Consider the following 20,606-nt stretch of genomic DNA (forward strand, 5'->3'; position numbering starts at 1 on the left):
GGGGGAGTATGTGTATTCAGAAGGGATATTTGAGGAGTAGAGGATTTGTGCTGGATGGGGGGGGTTGGAGTGGGGGGGGGTATGTGTATTCAGAGGGGATATTTGAGGAGTAGAGGATTTGTGCTAGAAGTGATTTTTATTTGGGGGAGAGGAGATTTGTGCTGGGGGGGATTTTTGGGAAAGAGAGGATATGTTCTGTGAAGGGGGGCAAAAATGTTTGCTTGAGAGGTGGGATTTAAGCAGCGGGGGGCTTTGTACTAGGAAGAGGAGGAATTGATGCTTAGGGGGTAGCAATGCAGATTAGTGCTCACATTTTTTTGTGGAGGGGGGTTATTTCAGTTTGGCATCTTCGCCCTGGGCTCTAAATGACCTTGTCCCGTCACTGGCGTAAATAGACCATGGGCAAGGGTAGCAGGCCTCTCAAGAGCAGTTCTTGGCCACCCATACATCTTGTTGTTAAAGTCTATGTCAAGCCAAAATTGTTACCTCCAAAAGCAAATATGTTAAATAATAACCATATCACAATTATATTGATGTATAATTAAAATAATTAAATAAAAGTCTGTAATGATTTGTGATGTTTTCTCTACTTCACTATTAGCTTTGTGATCAACTACAATTCAAATATAATAAACACATAATCATTGGGGCCATTTTTGGTCAAAGCTTAATTGAACAATATATATATATATCCGAGAACTGGAGAAAGTGCAGAGGAGGGCAACCAAACTAATAAGAGGCATGGAGGAGCTCAGCTATGAGGAAAGATTAGAGGAACTGAATTAATTCACTTTTGAGAAGAGGAGATTAAGGGGGGATATAATCAACATGTACAAATACATAAGTGGTCCATACAGTGAACTTCGTGTTGAGTTATTCACTTTAAAGTCATCAAAGAGGGCAAGGGGGCACTCTTTACACCTAGAGGAAAAAAGATTTTAGCATAAGCCTGCCCATACCATAACCCCACCACCACCATGTGGCACTTGATCCACCATGCTCACATCAGCAAACTGTTCACCCACACAACGCCATACACGCTGTCTGCCATCTGCCCTGTACAGTGAAAACCGGGATTCATCTGTAAAGAGAACACCTCTTCAAAGTGCCAAACGCCATCAAATGTGAGCATTTGCCCAATCAAGTCGGTTACGATGAACTGCAGTCAGGTCGAAACCCCAATGAGGACGACAAGCAAGCAGATGAGCTTCCATGAGATGGTTTCTGACAGTTTGTGCAGAAATTCTTTGGTTATGCAAACCGATTGTTGCAGCAGCTGTCCGTGTTACTGGTCTCAGACAATCTTGGAGGTGAAGATGCTGGATGTGGCTTTTTATTGTGGCCAGCCTAAAGGCCCATACACATGATCAGACTTTTTGACAACAAACATGCAAATTAGCTGTTTTGGAGCAACATCCGACCGTGTGTACGCTCCATCGGACAAACTTTTTCGGTTTTCATCAGACTTTTGTTGTCTGTACAAACTTTCTGGCAACAAAAGTCCGATGGAGCAAAGTGTACAGAAAACCATAGGACTTTTGTACAAAGTACAAACAGGCATGCTCAGAACCAATGCAAAAGATCAGACAACAATACAGAAGTTGACCAAAGGTGGCGGTAAAGAGCAGAAAAACCACATGATTTGGTGAAAGTTGGCTGAAAAAGTCCTGCCATGTGTATGCAATACAAGTTCTCGGCTGACACCCTTTGTACAAAAATCCACAGGAAAGTTTTTACCAGGTCCGATCACGTGTATAAGGCTTAAGACTCACTGAAGCCTCATACACATGATAGGACTTTGTACAAACTTTCCCTTGGGTTTTTGTACAAAGGGTGTCGGCCCTGAACTTGTATTGCATACACAAAGCAGGACTTTTTCAGCCAACTTTCACCAAATCACGTGGTTTTTCTGCTCTTTACCGCCACCTTTGGTCAACTTCTGTATTGTTGTCTGATCTTTTGCATTGGTTCTGAGCATGTGTGTTTGTACTTTGTACAAAAGTCCTATGGTTTTCTGTACACATGATCAGACTTTGCTCCATCGGACTTTTGTTGCCAGAAAGTTTGTCCATTCGCAAAGCCAACAAAAGTCCGATGAAAACCAAAAAAGTTTGTCGGATGGAGCGTACACACGGTCGGATGTTGCTCCAAAACAGCTAATTTGTATGTTTGTTGTCAAAAAGTCTGATTGTGTGTATGGGCCTTGACATGCCTATTTTTAACATACTCTTGAGAGTATATATGCATCCTTTGCCTAATAAATTGTTCAAACTTACTGCTTACCACTTTGTGCTTCTTTTTCTGAACTACAAAAACAAGTACGAGTACAAGATAAGTTGTGGCTGTCAGATGGATGATTAAATGGGAGCTCTGCATAGGCAGCTGGTATGAGCTTGTGCTGGAACACAGGTAGTTATACTACACAGTAACACAGTCCTGCTATCATAGAAGTTACAGGTACAAGTACAGGGCATACTCCCAACAGTAGCGGACACAAGGTACAGTAACGTACTGTAATGGCCTCAGACAGTGCCCACAATGCACAAGTTCCCTAGCTGGGATTGTTAGAATAAATCTCACCAGCTCCACAAGTTTTGGGTGCATCTGACTATGCAGTGATGTGGGATTCCACTACTGTAGCCAGAAAAATGGCTGGTTTCCAGGGTCCAACATGGAGCACAAGGTACTGGAAGTGATGTCACTGTGCCTCCATTCGTAAGTATGAGTCGTTTGTAACTCAAACCTATGGACTGCCTGTATGTGAAATGCCTGATATAACCGTAAATAGGTGGTTGGCCAATACCTATTGGTACCTTTTCCATTCCTTTGACAAATTAATGATATTAATGAAACTGAAATCTATAGTTATAGTCATTCCATGTGGTTTGCGTTTCCAGATTTCTCCCTGCTTATCATTGATGAATGCCACCACACTATCAAGGATGCTGTCTACAACAACATTATGCTACGCTATATAAATCAGAAGAAGAGGAATCAGAAAATTCGCAAGACTGAAGGCTCCGCAAAAATGGTTCCTCTTCCTCAGGTTTTAGGGCTTACAGCTTCACCAGGAGTTGGAGGAGCTAAAGACAGTAAAAAAGCTGAAGAGCATATTTTAAAGGTATGTTTTTTTTCTGTCATTTAACGGAGACTTGCTATTAATATGTCTTTTTATATGAATATATACAGAAGCAGTGCTAAATTCCTAAAACAATCATATAAAGTGAAATCAACAAAGTGCATTAATATATAACAAATACAAACAGAAACATAAGTGCAAATGTATAATCAATAACACATTAAAGCAGACCTTCAGTCTCTTTTACAAATCGGATCTATTTTAATGATCCCCCCCTCCTTTAACAGAAATAACAGTAATAAAAAATAAATAAAAAAAACCTATGATAAACGTTTGAGGGTCCCCGCTCAGGCTGTCAAAGTCTGGTTAGTTGGATGCCGCTGACCAGTGAGGGTGAAGGCTGAGGAAAGGTCCATCCAGACAAAACAGAAAAAGGTAGCCCAACCGCTGCACATCCCATCTGGCCTGAGTAGTTAGCAAGTAAAAGCAGCCTCAGCTCAATTCATCCAGACCACAACTCCAACATGTTTCACCCCGCCCCCGGGGGCTTAATCATAAACCTTTTTTTGTAGTGCAGCTTTTTATCACAAGTCATTCATTGAACCCCCCCCCCCCCCCCCCGTTTTACTCACCTGAGCCCTTTGTTCCCTTGGCAGAGACACGCTGGACCTCTCTGCCTGAGGGTTTCCGGCTCTTGATTAGATAGAATGATAGCATAGGATTCATTGGCTTCCACTGCTGTCAATCAAATCCAGTGATGCGGGCACTGGGGGGCGGGGCTGAGTCTGGCATTCTGTGTCTATGCACGCAAATTCTGGACTCGGGACCATGCCCGAAAGGTTACCCCCCCCCGGGAGAGCGCTGTTCCCAGGGGGTTTACCGGAGAGGAGCTGTGAGCGCCACCGGGGGGACCCCAGAAGACGATGATCGGGGGCCACGCTGTGCAAAACAAACTGCACAGTGGAGGTAAGTATGACATGTTTATCATTTAAAAAGAAAAAAAACAACCGCTATAAGGACCAGCATAAAGTCTGGCCCTGCCTTCTAATGGGCCTCACAGATACAGAAAACTGTTTGAAGAACACAGGCACGAGAAGCTTGCACAACTTTCATGGAGAAAGCCCTGAAACTTCCTGGGGTCAAGGAACCTTTGCTAATGATTACTGTATCTACAGCTCACGGTACATTAGTGTGATGGCCAATGGGAAAAAATGTTCCTTGGTATAATACCCTCTTACAGAAATTTGTTGTCACTGGTTACTCATCTGAGAGGCAAAAGTTTCCCATTTGCTAAGGGAACCCATAATCCCTTCTGGAGGAACCTTGGTTGAGAAAGGCTGGCTTAGATAATGTTAAGAACCTACCGGTGTCAAATTGTCAATCAATAACTGAAATATTAGTATTGAGGTAGCTGACTCCTGAGGACTAATATGCTTAAATAAGGAAACAAAAACAACGGCCAAAGTGCTAATGACAGAAACGAATTACAGTCAACCAGTTATAAAACTAAAAACACTTCAAAACCTTAACTCCGGTCATTTTGCTTTTCATTTTTTTTATGGATAGATAGCAAATAAATACATTTTTTTAAGTTTATTTAACCACTTCAATACCGGGCACTTATACACCTTCCTGCCCAGATGAATTTTGAGCTTTCAGCGCTGTCACACTTTGAATGACAATTATACACTCACGCTACACCATAGCCAAGCTAAATTTTTATAATTTTGTTCCCACAAATAGAGCTTTCTTTTGGTGGTATTTGATCATCTCTGGGATTTTTATTTTCTGCTAAACAAATAAAAAAAAGGCTGAAAATTTTGAAAAAAACATATTTTTTAGTTACAAAACTTTGTAAATAAGTAAGTTTTCTCCTTCACTGATGGGCACTGACAGGGCCGCAGTGACTGGCACTGATAAGGCGGCACTGATGGGCACCAATGATGTGGCATCAATGAAGTGGCACTGATAGGCGGCACTGATATGCGACACAGATAGACACTGATAGGTGGCACGGATTGTCATGGATAGGTGGCACGGATTGGCATAGATGGATGGGCATGGATAGGCGGCATGGATGGGCATGGACGGGCACTGATAGGCAGCATGGGTGGGCACTGATAGGCGGCATAGATGGGCACTGATAGGTGGCATGGATGGGCACTGATAGGCAGCACGGATGGGCACTGATAGGCAGCACGGATGGGCATTGTAGTGTACAGTATTGTATAGGGATGGATACCAATCAGTGCCAAACAATAACGCATGGCAATCAGTGATGCCCATTGTGGGCACTGATCCATTATGGGCATTGATTGGCATTCATTGTGGGCACTGACTGGCATCCCTGGTGGTCTAGGGGGGCATACCTGGTGCTGGGCATCCCTGGTGGTCTGCTGGCATCCCTGGCAGTCCAGTGAGGGCATCCTCGGGGGGGCTGTGCTGATAATCGATCAGCACAGACCCCCCCTGTCAGAGGAGCAGCCGATCGGCTCGGCTCTACTCACCTCTGACAGACGCGAGTGAGGAAAAGCCGATCACTGGCTCTTCCTATTTCCACTGTGATCAGCCATGATTGGACACGGCTGATCACATGGTAAAGAGTCTCCGTCAGAGACTCTTTACCGAGATCGTAGTTACGGGGTGTCAGACTGACACACCGCAACAACGATCGCCGCGATGCGCGCCCCCGGGGGCGTGCAGCGGCTTAATATCCTGATCACATCATATGACGTCCAGTCAGGATATTAAAACCACTTTGCCACCGTCATTTTGCTATATGGCGGGCGGCAAGTGGTTAAAAAATAACTCCACCTTTGTTGAGAAAAAAACATTTTAACAAACTTTGTTGCAGATTCCTACCTTTTGTTAGTCCGACAAAATCCCTGTGTGTTTCTCTGTGCCCCTGTGGGAAGTGAGTCTAATGGGAGTGGTTTTATAATTATCAATCAGCTGCAGGGCACTAATGAGGAAACAATAATATATTGCAATTTTTTTTTAGGCAGTTTACTCTTTATTTTCATCTTCTGATTGTGCCAGTATCATACTTCCAGTCCTTAGGGGAAACTATTAATTTAGTGCACTGTTTCTTAGGTGGAGCAGCATTGTCAACCTAGAATAGAAAGTGTGTCAGTACTACAGAACACCTCTCCCCAGTATCTTTATAACATAGTGTGTGTATTGGGGGGGGTATTCTGTAGTTCACAGAGGTGACCTGGGCAGGCAGGCCTGAAAACACTGCTTTAGGTAACACAGCAGAGTGCACAGGAAGTTACAAAATCATTGCATTTCTGGTAGGATCAACATCCACTACTTCTAAGAATTGATGTGCTGCAATATATAGCATTTTTGGTTTTGGTTTTAATACCACTTTAAGAAACTAACGACAAATGGGGGCATAACGTAGGGTTGCCACCTGTCCGGGATTCACCCGGACAGTTTGGGTTTGGAATCATGCGTCCTGGGTTTCAGACTGCCTGAAACCCGGGCACATTATTTAGACTGGACTATGGCTTCCCAGCAGAGTTGCTGGCTACAGTTGTCTAAGCTGAGAGTGTCTGTTACACTCTCTTTTATGCTGCCCAAAGCCAACACTAACACCCCCCCCCCCCCAAACACACACACAGAATCTGAGAGGAGAGAGGGCTCGATCTGCACTTCTTCCTCCCACCCCTACCCCTCTGTTTCTGCCCACACTCCAATCCCCAGGGCTGGGACTCAGAAAAGGAAAGTGTGGGCTGGAAATTTGAAGTCCAGCAGCCTCAGATACATCTGGATGAGAGGTGCTGACTGCACAGAGGTGAGTGAGCTCACCATCCATCCCTGTCTGTGACTGAAGTCCCCCTCTTCTCTCTCCTGCCTCTGAGTGAGTACACTAAGGTAAATCAAAGTTCTCAGAGCACCCCTTACATCAGAGTTCCCCTTTACACCAGAGGCCACAGCTATGAGTAAGCACCAGTAGTAATAATAGTAGTAGTAGTAACGGTGAAACATGTTAGCTGTTGATTTCATCTCTTGCTGTATGGTTTTCAACCAATAAAGAAATTATCGTTGGAGTGTGGCCATCCGGTTTAAATTTCTTTTAACATAGCAGAGGCCACAGTGTTCCCCTTTACATCAGATTCCTCTCCGTACATCAGAGTTCTCAGTGTCCCCCCTTAAATTAGGGTTCCCAGAGCATCCCTTATATAAGAGTCTGCAGAGTTCTCCTTTATATCAAAGTCTGCAGAGTTCTCCCTTACAGGGAATGGGAACTCTGCGAGTTCAGATGTAAAAGGGGAATTTTGTGGAGATTGGGTTTGACTTGAAGAAAAGGTGGCGACCCTAGCATTGCGTGGTGAAAAAGTACATACCTAACATCCTGCTATAGATAATAGACAGCAACATAAGTTCTACCTGTTTTGTATTCTACTCCTCTAAACCTGATAAATAAAGCAAAATGATTGTCTTTCTTTTTTTAGATTTGTGCCAATCTTGATTCCAGGATTATGACTGTTAAAGAAAACATACAGCAGCTCCAGAGACAAGTGAAACTTCCATATAAAAAAGTTGATATTGCCGAAGATAAAAAGAAGGTAGTAATGTTTTTTTTCTTACTGAGACCGAACTTAGAATTTCTATCAGAGCTAATATGCTGCAATGAAAAGTTCATGGTAGGCACAAAACAATGTTTGATACAACTATGTACGGGTGTATATCTGTCTATTAAATTGTGGAAAAAAACGTAAAAGATGACCAATTTTTAATCCACTCCATTCTGGTCAAGTGATCCTGCAGCTCTGGATACTCCGTGTCAGTGAATGGCTGCTGCAGGGGAGAAGAGTGAGCGCCAACAATGGCTGGGCCTTGGGAGCCTATGAGTGACATCACAGCTGTTAGCGAGCGCTCCATGAGTCGGAGTTGCAGGATCATGTGACCACAAAGGAGCGGATTGAAAACAGGTAAGTATAAAGATCTTTTTTCATCTAGGTTGGGCAGGATGTGTAGAAGCAGTGAGGGGAGGGAGCTGGTGCTTCATGGGAAGATTGTCAACTGGCCAGATCTAATTTTCTTTACTGATTAGTATTTCCTTAGAAATACAGCAAGCAGCAGGAATGTCTACTTGCTCAGACCCAGTGAATAAACATGCGTGCTCAGGGGACATAGACACTTGAATAAAAGGATCTTCAGTGTTTGGATTGTGTTCCCATAACCAGGGTTCTAGAGAGGTATGCAGTATGGCTAGCTTGAGCCCATAGGAAAAATCTCATTTTGGAGCCCTCCCTTCTCTTTCCTGCACATGTTGCCGTGATTGATTTTCACAGCTTTTGGGTGAGCCAGGTCCCCTTTCTTCAGGGCTTAGGAGGAAGAGCCCAAAAAAATCCAGGGCACTCAACAGTTTAATGAGAGTATAGCTGCGGTAGGAGTGCAGTTACTGTTGGTGCCTCCAGAATTATTTACATTGACCCTTGTTTTACAGAATCCTTTTGGAGATAAACTTAAAAAGATGATGACGAAGATTGAACATTTTGGAGATTTATCTTCAACATCCGAACATGGAACACAGTCTTATGAACAATGGGTAATTCAGCAAGAAAAATCAGGTAACCCTAATATATTAATAACTGTGACATATGGAATAATTTATATCTGTAACATTCAGATGTTATGATACCCCATTACTTAGACCCCTTTCACACTAAGGAGCTTTACAGGTGCTATAGCGCTAAAAATAATGCCTGCAAATCGCTTGTAAAGCGCCTCTCCTGTCACTCCAATGTGAAAGCCTGAGGGCTTTCAAACTGGAGCGGCGGCGCGGTGGCAGGGCATCAAAAAAGTCCTGCAAGCAGCATCTTTGAGGCGATTTAGGAGTAGGGAGTGAATACAGTGGGGATTGGCAGGAACATTGAGGATCGGCAGGCACACAGGGGCGGGGATCGGCGGGCACATCGGGCAGGGGATCAAGCTGCAGTGGGCATCTGGCAGCATCTCTTGTGTCCTCTTCTCTCCTCAGACCCATGCTTCCTTATTGGCGGAGAGACGATTCAGTGTTAGAAAGCGAATATTAATTTGCTTTTCTAATAGACTTGGGTGGGCTCAGAGAGCAATGCTTTGCGCTCCGAGTCCACCCTAATTTGAAGCCTATTAGAGCCTATTGCTCCGATCAGGTGCTTCAAAAAAACACGGAAACATGCACAGGGGGTGGCTGTGGATAGATTCATGCTATGCATGAATCTAGCCATTTACCATATAGGGGGATGGCTTGGATAGAGGGGGTGGTGCCTGTGTGCCCTTAATGGATGGGCCGCCCCTGCTTAGCACCCTATGGGGGACAGATGCAAGGATGAGTTCCCCCTGGCGTAGCCTCCACAAGGTCCATGGTGAGGGCAACCCCGGGATACGGCAACCAGCCCATGGAGCGAGAATGGCCAGAATTGCTCCAATGAGAGGCACAGCCAGGAATGAGTCACCCCCACACAATGGCCCCCAGATGTCGCAGCCTGACCTGCATCCAGGTCTGGATGCAAGAAATAGGACCGCAGCTACCTGGCTGCACATCTGACCACAAAGCTCAGCAGGCAATTCGGATGTTGGATAAACAGCTGCCACAATCACATATAATATGCCTGAAAATAAAACTTTATAGGTATAGATAACCAGCATGTAATGATATATAATTATACATAAAACATTATTCAAAAATGCTCAACAATCTGTACAAAAAACCTACTGAATAAACATCTTGCTAAAATACTGGCAGATATTATACCCTAGGCCACGTGAATAATGTCCATGTGGTCCAGTTCATCATATAAGTTGATATTTAGATGTGCATTCCTACATTGGCTAATGTTTATGGGTACAGAATATGTATTAGCCTTAAAGCGGAGTTCCACCCAAAAATGGAACTTCCGCTTTATGCACTCCTCGCCCCCTTACATGCCACATATGGCATGTAATTTTTTTGGGGGGGGGGAGTGGGGGCTTCATTAGGAGGGAGGCTTCCTGTCCCACTTCCTCCTTCTGCCCAGGAACCGCTAAGCCGACTCCTCCTTTCGCTTTAGGCGGCCCCTACCTCTAGGCGATTTCCTGGGACACGTGACAGGTCCCAGGAGATGACCTGTCCACTCCGGGAGCGCAGCGCGACTCGCACATGCGCCGTGTGTACCCGGCCATGAAGCCGAAAGCTGTCACGGCTGGGTGCCCAGAGTGGCAAAGGTGGCCCCGGTGGAGAGGAGGGGGAGAGGAGCGACACCCCGTTCGGCCGCATTGCTGGATCGTGGAACAGGTAAGTGTCTGTTTATTAAAAGTCAGTAACTACACTTTTTGTAGCTGTTGACTTTTAATAAGCCTGGAACTCCATTTTAAGTTCAAGGAAATGACCTGTATGACTGCATTTCGATGATTCCTGGTGGATAGTTAGGTAGTGTTAAGATGCTCTATCCACTTGGTATCTTGTTGCAAAATCCTTTTATCCCAGTGCCCTCCTCTGGGGCCCTGTGGGACCACCTCCAGGACCAGAAAGATGACCAGAGATTAGTTAAATCTATGGTACAGATCTAAATGTCAGCTCACAGATGTGAGCATTTTGCCATTTGTAGGATATATGTGGTCATTCAGTCTCTGTCTAACTTGGCAGATGATTTAGCCAACATAAAATGCTCCACACTGGCAGGTCATCAAATAGACTACACCCTGGGTACCACAATCTGCCCAAAATCGAGGATAAAACACTTCCCCATTCGGACACCAGGGACATAAAAAAGCACAGTGACCACATCTAAATAATTCTTTGTTACTGGTCTGTAGTCGCAGAATACAGGTATAATGCCATTATTAGGATGTGGCATTGTGTATTTTGTTAATGTACACCCACAGCACCATCCTGTGTTGGTGTACCTGTCACAAATTCTGAGTTTCCTAGCTCTTTAATGTTGCCTGTATGGTGGTATTCTAGGAACAAGTTGCTAAACTTTATAAATATGTGTGCTAGATTATTCTCACTAACACACATACACACTGGGAGCTCCTTACTGTCTCCTATGGAGGGAACACCAAGGACGTTGCCATATGACATAAATAACCAAAGATTTGCCCATCAGCATAGCTAATGCCCCGTACACATGATCTGACTTTCCGACAACAAAACCTTGGAATTTTGTTTGAAGGTTGTTGGCTCCAACTTGTCTTGCATACACACAACAGTATAGATATTAGCCATATAGACTGTGCATTCATTTAGATGAGTAGGCTGATTCAGAATAGTGGCACACTGTGAAATGGATCAGTAAAGCACATCCATTCTGGAGCATTGCAAAGTAGGGAGCAGAACTGGTTTAAGTAATAAACATGTATGGTCACCCCATGTACATTTTTAATAATATATTATACATGTAGACAAGAGTTTCAAATAATGAACTCTTTACTGAAAAGATGATTTACTTAAAAATATTTATTTACACGTCTAAAAGAACATGAAAGGCTATACTTGTAGTCTTATGTCTATGTACACACGATCGGACTCTCCGCCAACAAAACTGTGGATTTTTGTTCGAAGGTTGTTAGCTCCAACTTGTCTTGAATACACACGGTCACACAAATGTTGGGCAACAATTATGAATGTAGTGATGTACAAGACGTACGGCGAGCCTATAAAAAGGAGGTTCAATAATCATGCGATATCTCCATTACGAACGCTAGTTTTACTAGACCTAGCGCTTACTGCTCATTCTTGATTCCGAGAATGCGTGTTTGTACTTTGGACTTTTGTCTGACAGACTTGTGTACACACGATCGGAAAGTCAGACAACAGACATTTGTTGGTGGAAAATTTGAGAGCATGCTAGCTTTGTTGATGGAAATTCAGACAACAAATGTCCGGTGGAGCATACACATGGTCGGATTTACTGCCAACAAGCTCACATGCAACATTCCCCATTGGAAACACCGATCATGTGTATGCGGCATAAGAGTTGCAGAGAAAACGTGTTAGTATGACATAAAACCTTAAAGCCTAACTCCAGGGAAAGTTAAAGTCCATCTGTCCAATTTTCCTCCTCATTTGTCCCTCATTTTGGTCTGATTTATATAGGTGTATATAAAATGCACTTTTTATCTTTGAAAAAGTGTTTCTCAGTGCTAAACTTTTCACCCAAGAGGGCATGGAAGGGGGTATGTTCTATGCCTATATACTTTTTCTAATAGGTGTCCATCATTCCAGTTTCATAATGTTGGGGAGGTATGCCTGAAGTTCTGCTTTAAATAAATGGACTCTGTCAAGCCCCGAAATGAATCCAAATAGAAGTACCCTGCAAGAGAAGAGCTATTATGCTCACCTCTCTTGCAGCCCATGTATCCCATCTTTCCCCACCACCCATTTCAGTGCTGTAGTCTCTGTCTTTGTCTTTGGCTTTCAACATTTCTGGGAATGTCAGATGCCATGTACTGTGGTTCCATCCTTACATGCCTGCTGAGTTCTGTAGGGGTCGGAGGATGAAGCCATGAAGCCATAGTGCACAGTGGGGAACAAAGACATTCAATACTCTCTGAAGTGTCAAATGCCAAAGACACCAACATAGGCTACAGTACTGGAAGAGGAGAAAGGAAAAACTCACGTATCACAAAAGAGGTGAGTATAACAGCTGTTCTCTTACTGGATACTGCTATCTGAATTTGTTTTGTTTCACTTTAAGGCAGTCTGAAACTTCATGACTTAAGCATTGGATACCATATGTAGCACTAACCCCCGAAGGAGCTGCTGGATACATTTGGGCTTACCGTTACCTTCTTTGCTCCTCACTTCACGTCTAGGGGTGTCCCATGGTAGATGGCCCAGTAACTCGTGAGACTGACAACAGATCCACTTGAATGGATTTTATTTGCAAAACGTAGACAATGAACAGTCTCTTAAATTTGGATCAGAGGGTTGGAAAGGAAGTTCAGGTACTCTAATGCCGCGTACACACGATCAGACTATCCGGTGGACTTAGTCTGGCGGATAAACCGCCGTAAAGTCCGCCGGACTGTCCGAAGAGCGGACCTGCCCACACACGGGACTTTTCTGGCAGACTAGGTCCGGCGGACATAGTCCGCTGGACTATCCGCCGTACTTTTGAAATGAACGGACTTTCCCACACACGGAGGAAAGTCTGTTCATTTTGAGCGCGGCTCCAGGTAGCCGGGACTAGCGGAGGAAGTCAATGTCACCGCGTTCGGCGGCGAGATTGACACGTCGCTGGCCCCGTCACCTGGTATGGCCTTAAAGGGGAAGCCCTACGCCGAAAAAATTACGTGGGGGTCCCCCCCTAGGTCCATATCAGACCCTTATCCGAGCACGCTACCCGGACGGTCAGAAAAGGGGGTGGGGACGAGAGAGCGCCCCCCCCTCCTGAGCCATACCAGGCCACGTGCCCTCAACATGGGGGGGCTTTGGGGAAGGGGGGGCCGCGCGGCCCCCCCACCCCAAAGCACCTTGTCCCCATGTTGATGGGGGCAAGGGCCTCTTCCCGACAACCCTGGCTGTTGGTTGTCTGGGTTTGCGGGCGGGGGGCTTATTGGAATCCGGGAGCCCCCTTTAATAAGGGGGCCCCTGGATGCCGACCCCCCCACCCTATGTGAATGAGTATGGGGTACAATGTACCCCTACCCATTCACCTGTGAAAAAAATTTAAATAAAACACAACACACAAGGATTAAAAATAATTTATTGCACAGCTCCGGGGGTCTTCTTCCGTCTTGGGGGGGTCTTCTCGCCGGACTCCTCCGCTATTTTCTGCTCTTTTGCTAGCTCTTTTACTAGCAGAGGAGCCCGGCTTTCTTCTCCGTCGCCGCTGCCGCCCGGGGGTCTTCTTCCGACTTCGGGGGGTTGTCCCCCTCTTCGGTTCGACTCGAGTCCGCTGGACTTTTCCGCCGGATAGTTTGATCGTGTGTGCGCGGCATTAGTGTCAAAGTCAAATATTGAAGGACTTGCTTACTTTGACTGCATCCAGAGAATAGCCATTCACAAGATGATGTTCAAGTTGGACAGTCCTTCTCTCACAAGCAGGGCAGCTGTTAGAAATCATGGGGCCCTGTACAGCCTACCTGACGGGGCCCCCTTCAACCACCCTCGACCCCACCCCTGATCCCGGCTTGAAACAAAATGCAGGTTTGTTGCCATTTACATGTGCGTGTGGAGCCAATGCATACTTTTGCAATTAATAAGCACGAAGGGGGGGCAGTTTAAAATTATTTAAAATTGTATTTTAGTACAAATAAAAAAAAAAAATCTTACACTGCATCTTTACATTACTTGTGATAGCATGGGCCATGACAGGTCCTCTTTATGGAGAGATATGAGGTCTTTTAGACCCCATATCTCTCCTCTGGCCTCCAAAGCATCTGACTTGTTTAGATCAGTTTGATTAGATGCTTGTTCAAGCCAGTGATGGCTTCTTTACATAACTGGCAGTGACAACATCCTTGTCACTTCCGGTTTCTGACATCACACAGTGGGAAGAACAATATCCATCCCTCTCACTGTGTCCCTGGAACCGGATGCTACTGGTCACATCTTAAAAGCAGTAAAGGTGGTGATGGGACCCCCTTCCACTGCCTGTAAAAGTAATCCAGTGGCTTCTTAGCCGTTAGGATTACTTTACTTTGTGCAGAATTGCTGGGACTAAAAAAATGATATCTTGATCATTGCTGTAGTGATGATCAAGATATCATCCGTCTATCCCAGCGATTTACTGGTACATTGCTGGATGGGAAGCAGTTAAAGGGGATTGGTTTGGGGAGCCGTAAAAATGTAGCTCTGCTGCATGTTTACTGCTCCCCCAAATGAAGTCTAAGGGTCGGTTCACACTAGGACGACTTGTAGCGTCCCGTTCTGTTGCAATGAAACCGTTCTAATCGGAGTGACACAAGTCGCTCCAACTTAGAAAAAGGTTCCTGAACGACTTTGGGGGCGACTTGCATTGACTTCTATACAGAAGTCGTTTTGCAAGTCGCTGCAGCGGTCGCGTCTGGGTCGCCTGAGGCAGTAGCGCTGTAAGTCGCGCTGCCTCAGTGTGAACCGACCCTCAAGTAGCATCTCGTTGTTTCTTATGATCATCAGCATTACAATTATCACAGGTAGCACAATAAGCAGGTGCTCTGTCATGGCTCTATCATTGCTCTAGGTCACATTGCTTTTGGGTGCTCACTGAGTTAACTTATGGCTGTACTGTATGTAACAGACTGTAACAAAGCACAGCCATAATACAGTGAGCACCCAAAAGCAATGTGACCTAGAGCAATGATAGAGCCATGACAGAGCACCTGCTTATTGTGCTACCTGTGATAATTGTAATGCTGATAACCTGCTGAGCTGTGAGATACATGATAGGACACAGTGAGTATTCTAACCTCTATTCTCCACTCACTGTGTCCAGTGCAGCCACGCTGTCCTCCTCCTCTCCCCTGTCAGCCGATCAACTTCTATATAACTCATGAGGAATGCAGCCGGGAGACGAACGGAGTATCACTGTATCACTCCGCCAGCCGGGACTAATAAAATAGTGGGGCGGCATGATGTACATGTGCCCGAAAATAAAGAAATAGTCCCTCTGCTGCGCCTGCACTCCCCTCCTGGAAAATTATATAACCCCCCCTCTGTAAGCAAGTAGGAGCGGGAGAGGAATTTAGGAAACTTTTTTTTTTTTTTAAATGCAGTAACAAACTGTAAGATGCCCGGGCCCCACTGTGTAGCTGATGGGGGCGGGCCCCGTACAATGGGGCTGGTTGTACTGCCCTATCAGCGGCCCTGCTCACAAGGCCTAGCAGCCAACAAGGTCTCTGCCACAGTAGTTGTTGTAGAACATACAAGATATGTCTCTGCCACAGACGTTGTTATAGAACACGTAGGAAAACTAAACTTGAAGAACACTCGTGGGATACCTGGATCTTTCAGCCAGCTTGGCGATATCCACGAGACTGGATTCTCTTGGGTACTACAGCCCTTCCAGGCTCTTACTAAGAAACCTACCCATAAGTGGTCTTCTTCTGAAGAGCCCTCCCCTGAAGTTAATGGGCCTCTCCTAAACTAGAGACGGCACCCAACAACCTCAGAATCCTCCTTTAGTTTATTTGCCTCGGGCTAGCCAGCCCAGAGACATCAAGATCGGATGGATCCGCACCCCAGGCCATAGCTTTCCTGGGGGCTGGTCAGGAGGACCAGGGCCATGAAGTCAGTACATCCTTTTAGACCGGAACCCCCAAACCACGTGACGTCCACATCTTAAATAACCTCTCCCAGAAAGCACAGCAAGAGCGCCACTCCCACTGGGCGGGCTCCCAGAGAGAGTAACTTAAGCACTCAACCAGACCATAGTTCCATACCTGCCAGCAGAGACAGTGCCCCCTGTGGCTAGGCGGAACATCTCATAGTCCAGTCAGACTGATGCTGAAGTCCAAATTTAGACAATTGTACCCAAACCAAACTGCAGTTTAGGTATAACCTTAATCTTGAAAAAATGCATAGCGCATGCTCTTCAGGAGTCGCCGCTAGACATGTATTGCTACACTATTTATTACTGAACAAGTTTTGCTTGAAAGCAACCAAATATCAGCTTTCATTCTACCCTGCTCAGGTCAGTTGGGAGTTAATTTCTGGCTTAATGGCCTGCGCTTCTAAACTTGTCATTCATCATTATTGCCCTTGTTAAATAAACCAACAAATATACAAACATAATTTGTTTTTTCCTGTTAATGTTATCTATAGCTGCCAAAGAAGGCAATCGCACCCAACATGTGTGTGCCGAGCATTTGAAGAAATATAACGATGCTCTGCAGATCAGTGACACCATCCGCATGAATGACGCACTGAGTCATCTGGAGAAATTCTACGATGAAGAAAAGAAAAAGATCTTGCGCCTGCAGGAGAACGATGGTGAAGAAATTTCTAAGCAGATTGACAAGACCGATGAATATCTCCTTGATTTATTTTACAGTAAGCATATATATTATTCTCTTTTACATACTGCTGCTAGAAATCACGACGCCCCATACAGCCTACCTGACGGAGACCCCCCCTTGTGAATATCAAAGAAGCTTTTTGCCAAAAATATAATAAAATTACAGATGTACCAGTACAAAGGGGTGAGAGAACTCTTACAGCAAGGAGTTCCACAGAAGTTCAATAGCCAGTGCAACTCCTTCTGCTTGATTCCGAGCATGCGTGAACTTTTGTGCGACAGACTTGTGTACACACGCTCAGACTTTCCGACAATAACGTTTTGTTGGCGGAAAATTTGAGAACCTGCTATCAAACATTTATTGGAGGAAAGTCCGACAGCAAATGTTTGATGGAGCATACACACGGTCGGACTTTCCGACAACAAGCTCACATCCAACATTTCTCGTCGGAAAATCTGACTGTGTGTACGTGGCATTAGAATTCTATAGAGTAATGCAATATAAATGAATTTTAATATTATTTTAACTGATATAATTATTTTGCTTGTTATATCTTTAGCTGAAAAGAAAAAACTGAGCAGTCTAGCTGAAATTGAAGAATATGAAAATGAGAAACTTGTTAAGCTCAGAAGAGCAATAATGGAGGAATTCACCAAGAATGACAAAGCTAGAGGGATCGTCTTCACAAAGACACGTCAAAGCGCTACCGCCCTGTGTCAATGGATTACTGAAAATGAGAAATTCAAGGAAGTGGGTATCCGCGCATATTTCCTGATTGGAGCAGGGAGCAACAGCGATTTCACATCTATGACACAGGTATGGTATGCTAATGCCGCGTACACACGATCAAACAAGCGGGTGGAAAAGTCCAGCAAACTCAAGTCCGCAAAACAATCCCCCCGTGTGTAGCCTCCGGCATACTTTTTTGACCCGAAAGTACGGCGGACTTAGAATGTAGTTTTACACTCCAATCTTCCCACCGGACTCGCATTTCGGCGGACAATCCGGCCGTGTGTATGCCAGTCCACCGTACTTTTGAAATGAGCGGACTTTTCCCGCCCGGAGAAAAGTCCGCTCATTTCGAGCGCGTCTCCAGGTAGGCGGGGCCCACGAAGGAGACGTCGCTGGCCCCGCCGCCTGGTATGGACTTAAAGGGGAAGCCCAACGCCGAAAAAAATCGGTGTGGGGTTCCCCCCAGGTTCACATCAGACCCTTGTCCGAGCACGCTACCCGGCCGGCCAGGAAAGGGGGGGACGAGCGAGCGGCCCCCCTCCTGAGCCGTACCAGGCCGCATGCCCTCAACATGGGGGGTGCCTTGGGGAAGGGGGGCCGCAGGCCCCCCCCCACCCCAAAGCACCTTGTCCCCATGTTGATGAGGACAAGGGCCTCTTCCTGACAACCCTGGCCGTTGGTTGTCGGGGTCTGCGGGCTCCGCCCTATGTGAATGAGTATGGGGTACAATGTACCCCTACCCATTCACCTGTAAAATAAAAGTACAAAAAAAACACAACACACGAGATAAAATATTTTATTGCACAGCTCCGGGGGTCTTCCGTCTTCGGGGGTCTTCTCGCCGGACTCCTCCGCTATCTTCTTGTAGCTCTTTTGCCGGCCTCTTCTTCCGACTTCGGGGGTCTTGTCCCCCTCTTCGGTTTTTCTGCCGGGCCACCGCGCCTTCTTCTAGCTCTTTTACAGGCGGTGGCCCGGTCTTCTGTCACTGTCGCCGCCGCCGCCTTCTGTTCTTCTCTTCTCTTCTTTTTCTTCTTCTTCAGATGTTGCCTCACCGAGTCCTCCGCTCACAATGATGGGGAGCGGGCACGCGGCGACTTATATAGGGACAAGGGGCGGGGTCTTCGGTGGATGTCACATGTCACAATAGCGACAGTCCCAGCATCCTCCGGGACTGTGACATCGTAAGGGGGCGGGGTCACCATGTGACATGAACCCATGTGACATCCACCGAAGACCCTGCCCTTGTCCCTATATAAGTCGCCGCGTGCCCGCTCCCCGTCATTGTGAGCGGAGGACTCGGCGAGGCAACATCTGAAGAAGAAGAAGAAGAGAAGAACGGAATGCGGCGGCGGCAACAGCGCCAGACTAAGTACGTTGGACAGACGGCTACGTGTGTACGCGGCTTAAGTCGTACAGATGCACAAATACGGTAATTAATATTAAGGCGCTCACGGGCCATATTGAAATATAAAAACAGGGGTTGGGCAAGATGAGAATGTAAACTCTAGCAACAAACTTCTCTTGTTTGCTCCCTTTGTGGTCTGTTGAAGTTAAAGTTTAGTATCATTTTTGGGGGGATACAGCACCATACTGATTAGTTATCTAATGTGTGTATCCCAACTGTCTGATTCTGCTACAGATCTTTGCCTCCCTACAGCTGGCAGATACTGTCCACAACGGCTGTCCAGTGTGCTTTAAAAATGTTAATTGCAGCCTTGACTACACAAAAAAGTTGTGTAACGTTCCACAAATGGGCAGAAAGACTGCCCACTTACAGAACGCGGTGCATTTTGGGATTGTAGAAAGATGAGTTCTCTGATTGGCGGAGAGGAAAAGAGGGGGCGGTGGGCAGAGAAACTTTTCTGGCTGCAGTTCACTTTTACAGTGCTACAAGATAGCCACTGAGAACAGTATCCGAGAGCAGTGAGGGGGCACATATGGGAAGACTATAAGCAGAAGCAGAAACCTGCAGGTTTGTATGTTGCTGTATCCCAAAAAAAGTATACTAAACTTCAGTAGATATGTGCAATTACTTTTGGCCCAAATTCGTTTTTTAATGAATTTCAACAAATTTGTTCATTTGGAAACATCCAAATGAATGAAAACCCGTTTAAAAAATGTTTCCGAATATTCCTAAATTCCAAAATTCATACATTCCTAAATTTGAAAAATTCGTACATTCCTAAATTAGATAATTCGGAAATCCGAAAAATTCTAAAATCAGAAATAATAACTATTAAATTATAGGTATTGGAATTTCCTTTCAAATTTGGCTGTTAGTGAACGTAATGAATAAAACACAAATTTATCCAAAGTTATGAATTATGAAATAACAATGCCCTATCTAAACTAATGGAATGTAACACATTAATAATACTACAATACAATACAATGTAGCACTGACACCCGAAGGAGCGGCTGATTTTATTGGGCTTACCGTTACCTCCTTCACCTCGTATGCGTCTAGCGGTTTCCCGAGGTAGATGGCCCAAGAACTGCAGAGACTGACGACAAGTGGATTTTTATTTGCAAAAAGTAGTTAAAAACACAGTCTCTCAACATAGGATCAGAGTGTTTGGGTGGAAAGTCCAGGTACTCTTAAAGTTAAATTCAGTAGGAAACAGTCTCTCACTTTGAATAAATCCAGAGAATAATCATTCACAACTGGATCCTCACTCTAATTGGATAGTCCTTCTCTCACCAGGCCTAGCAGCCAACAGGGTGTTTGAGTCAGGAATAAGTCTCTGCCACAGACTTTGCTATAAAACACGTGAGGGAAACTTGAAAGCTTGTAGTACACTCGTGTGGTACCAGTATATTGCAGCCGGTCCGGTGATACCGCACGAGATTGGATTCGCTTAGGTCCTTCAGCTTTTTTAGG

The 20,606-nt window shown here is 45.3% G+C and overlaps 1 protein-coding gene across 1 annotated transcript in view; it reads left to right on the forward strand.

Moving 5' to 3' along the window:
• The window catches only part of IFIH1 (interferon induced with helicase C domain 1), an 89,134-nt gene that overhangs the window by 45,250 nt on the left and 23,278 nt on the right, over window positions 1-20,606 (forward strand). Inside the window, exons 8-12 of the mRNA XM_077447578.1 lie at window positions 2,898-3,121; window positions 7,540-7,653; window positions 8,538-8,661; window positions 16,800-17,027; window positions 17,553-17,809. Coding sequence (XP_077303704.1) covers window positions 2,898-3,121; window positions 7,540-7,653; window positions 8,538-8,661; window positions 16,800-17,027; window positions 17,553-17,809 — 947 coding nt within the window. The remainder of the gene's footprint in view (window positions 1-2,897; window positions 3,122-7,539; window positions 7,654-8,537; window positions 8,662-16,799; window positions 17,028-17,552; window positions 17,810-20,606) is intronic.

The sequence above is a fragment of the Lithobates pipiens genome, unplaced genomic scaffold (genome assembly GCF_037356315.1).
Source record: "Lithobates pipiens isolate NorthernLeopardFrog02 unplaced genomic scaffold, aLitPip1_a1.2 Scaffold_22, whole genome shotgun sequence".
In the NCBI taxonomy this organism is placed as follows: domain Eukaryota; kingdom Metazoa; phylum Chordata; class Amphibia; order Anura; family Ranidae; genus Lithobates; species Lithobates pipiens.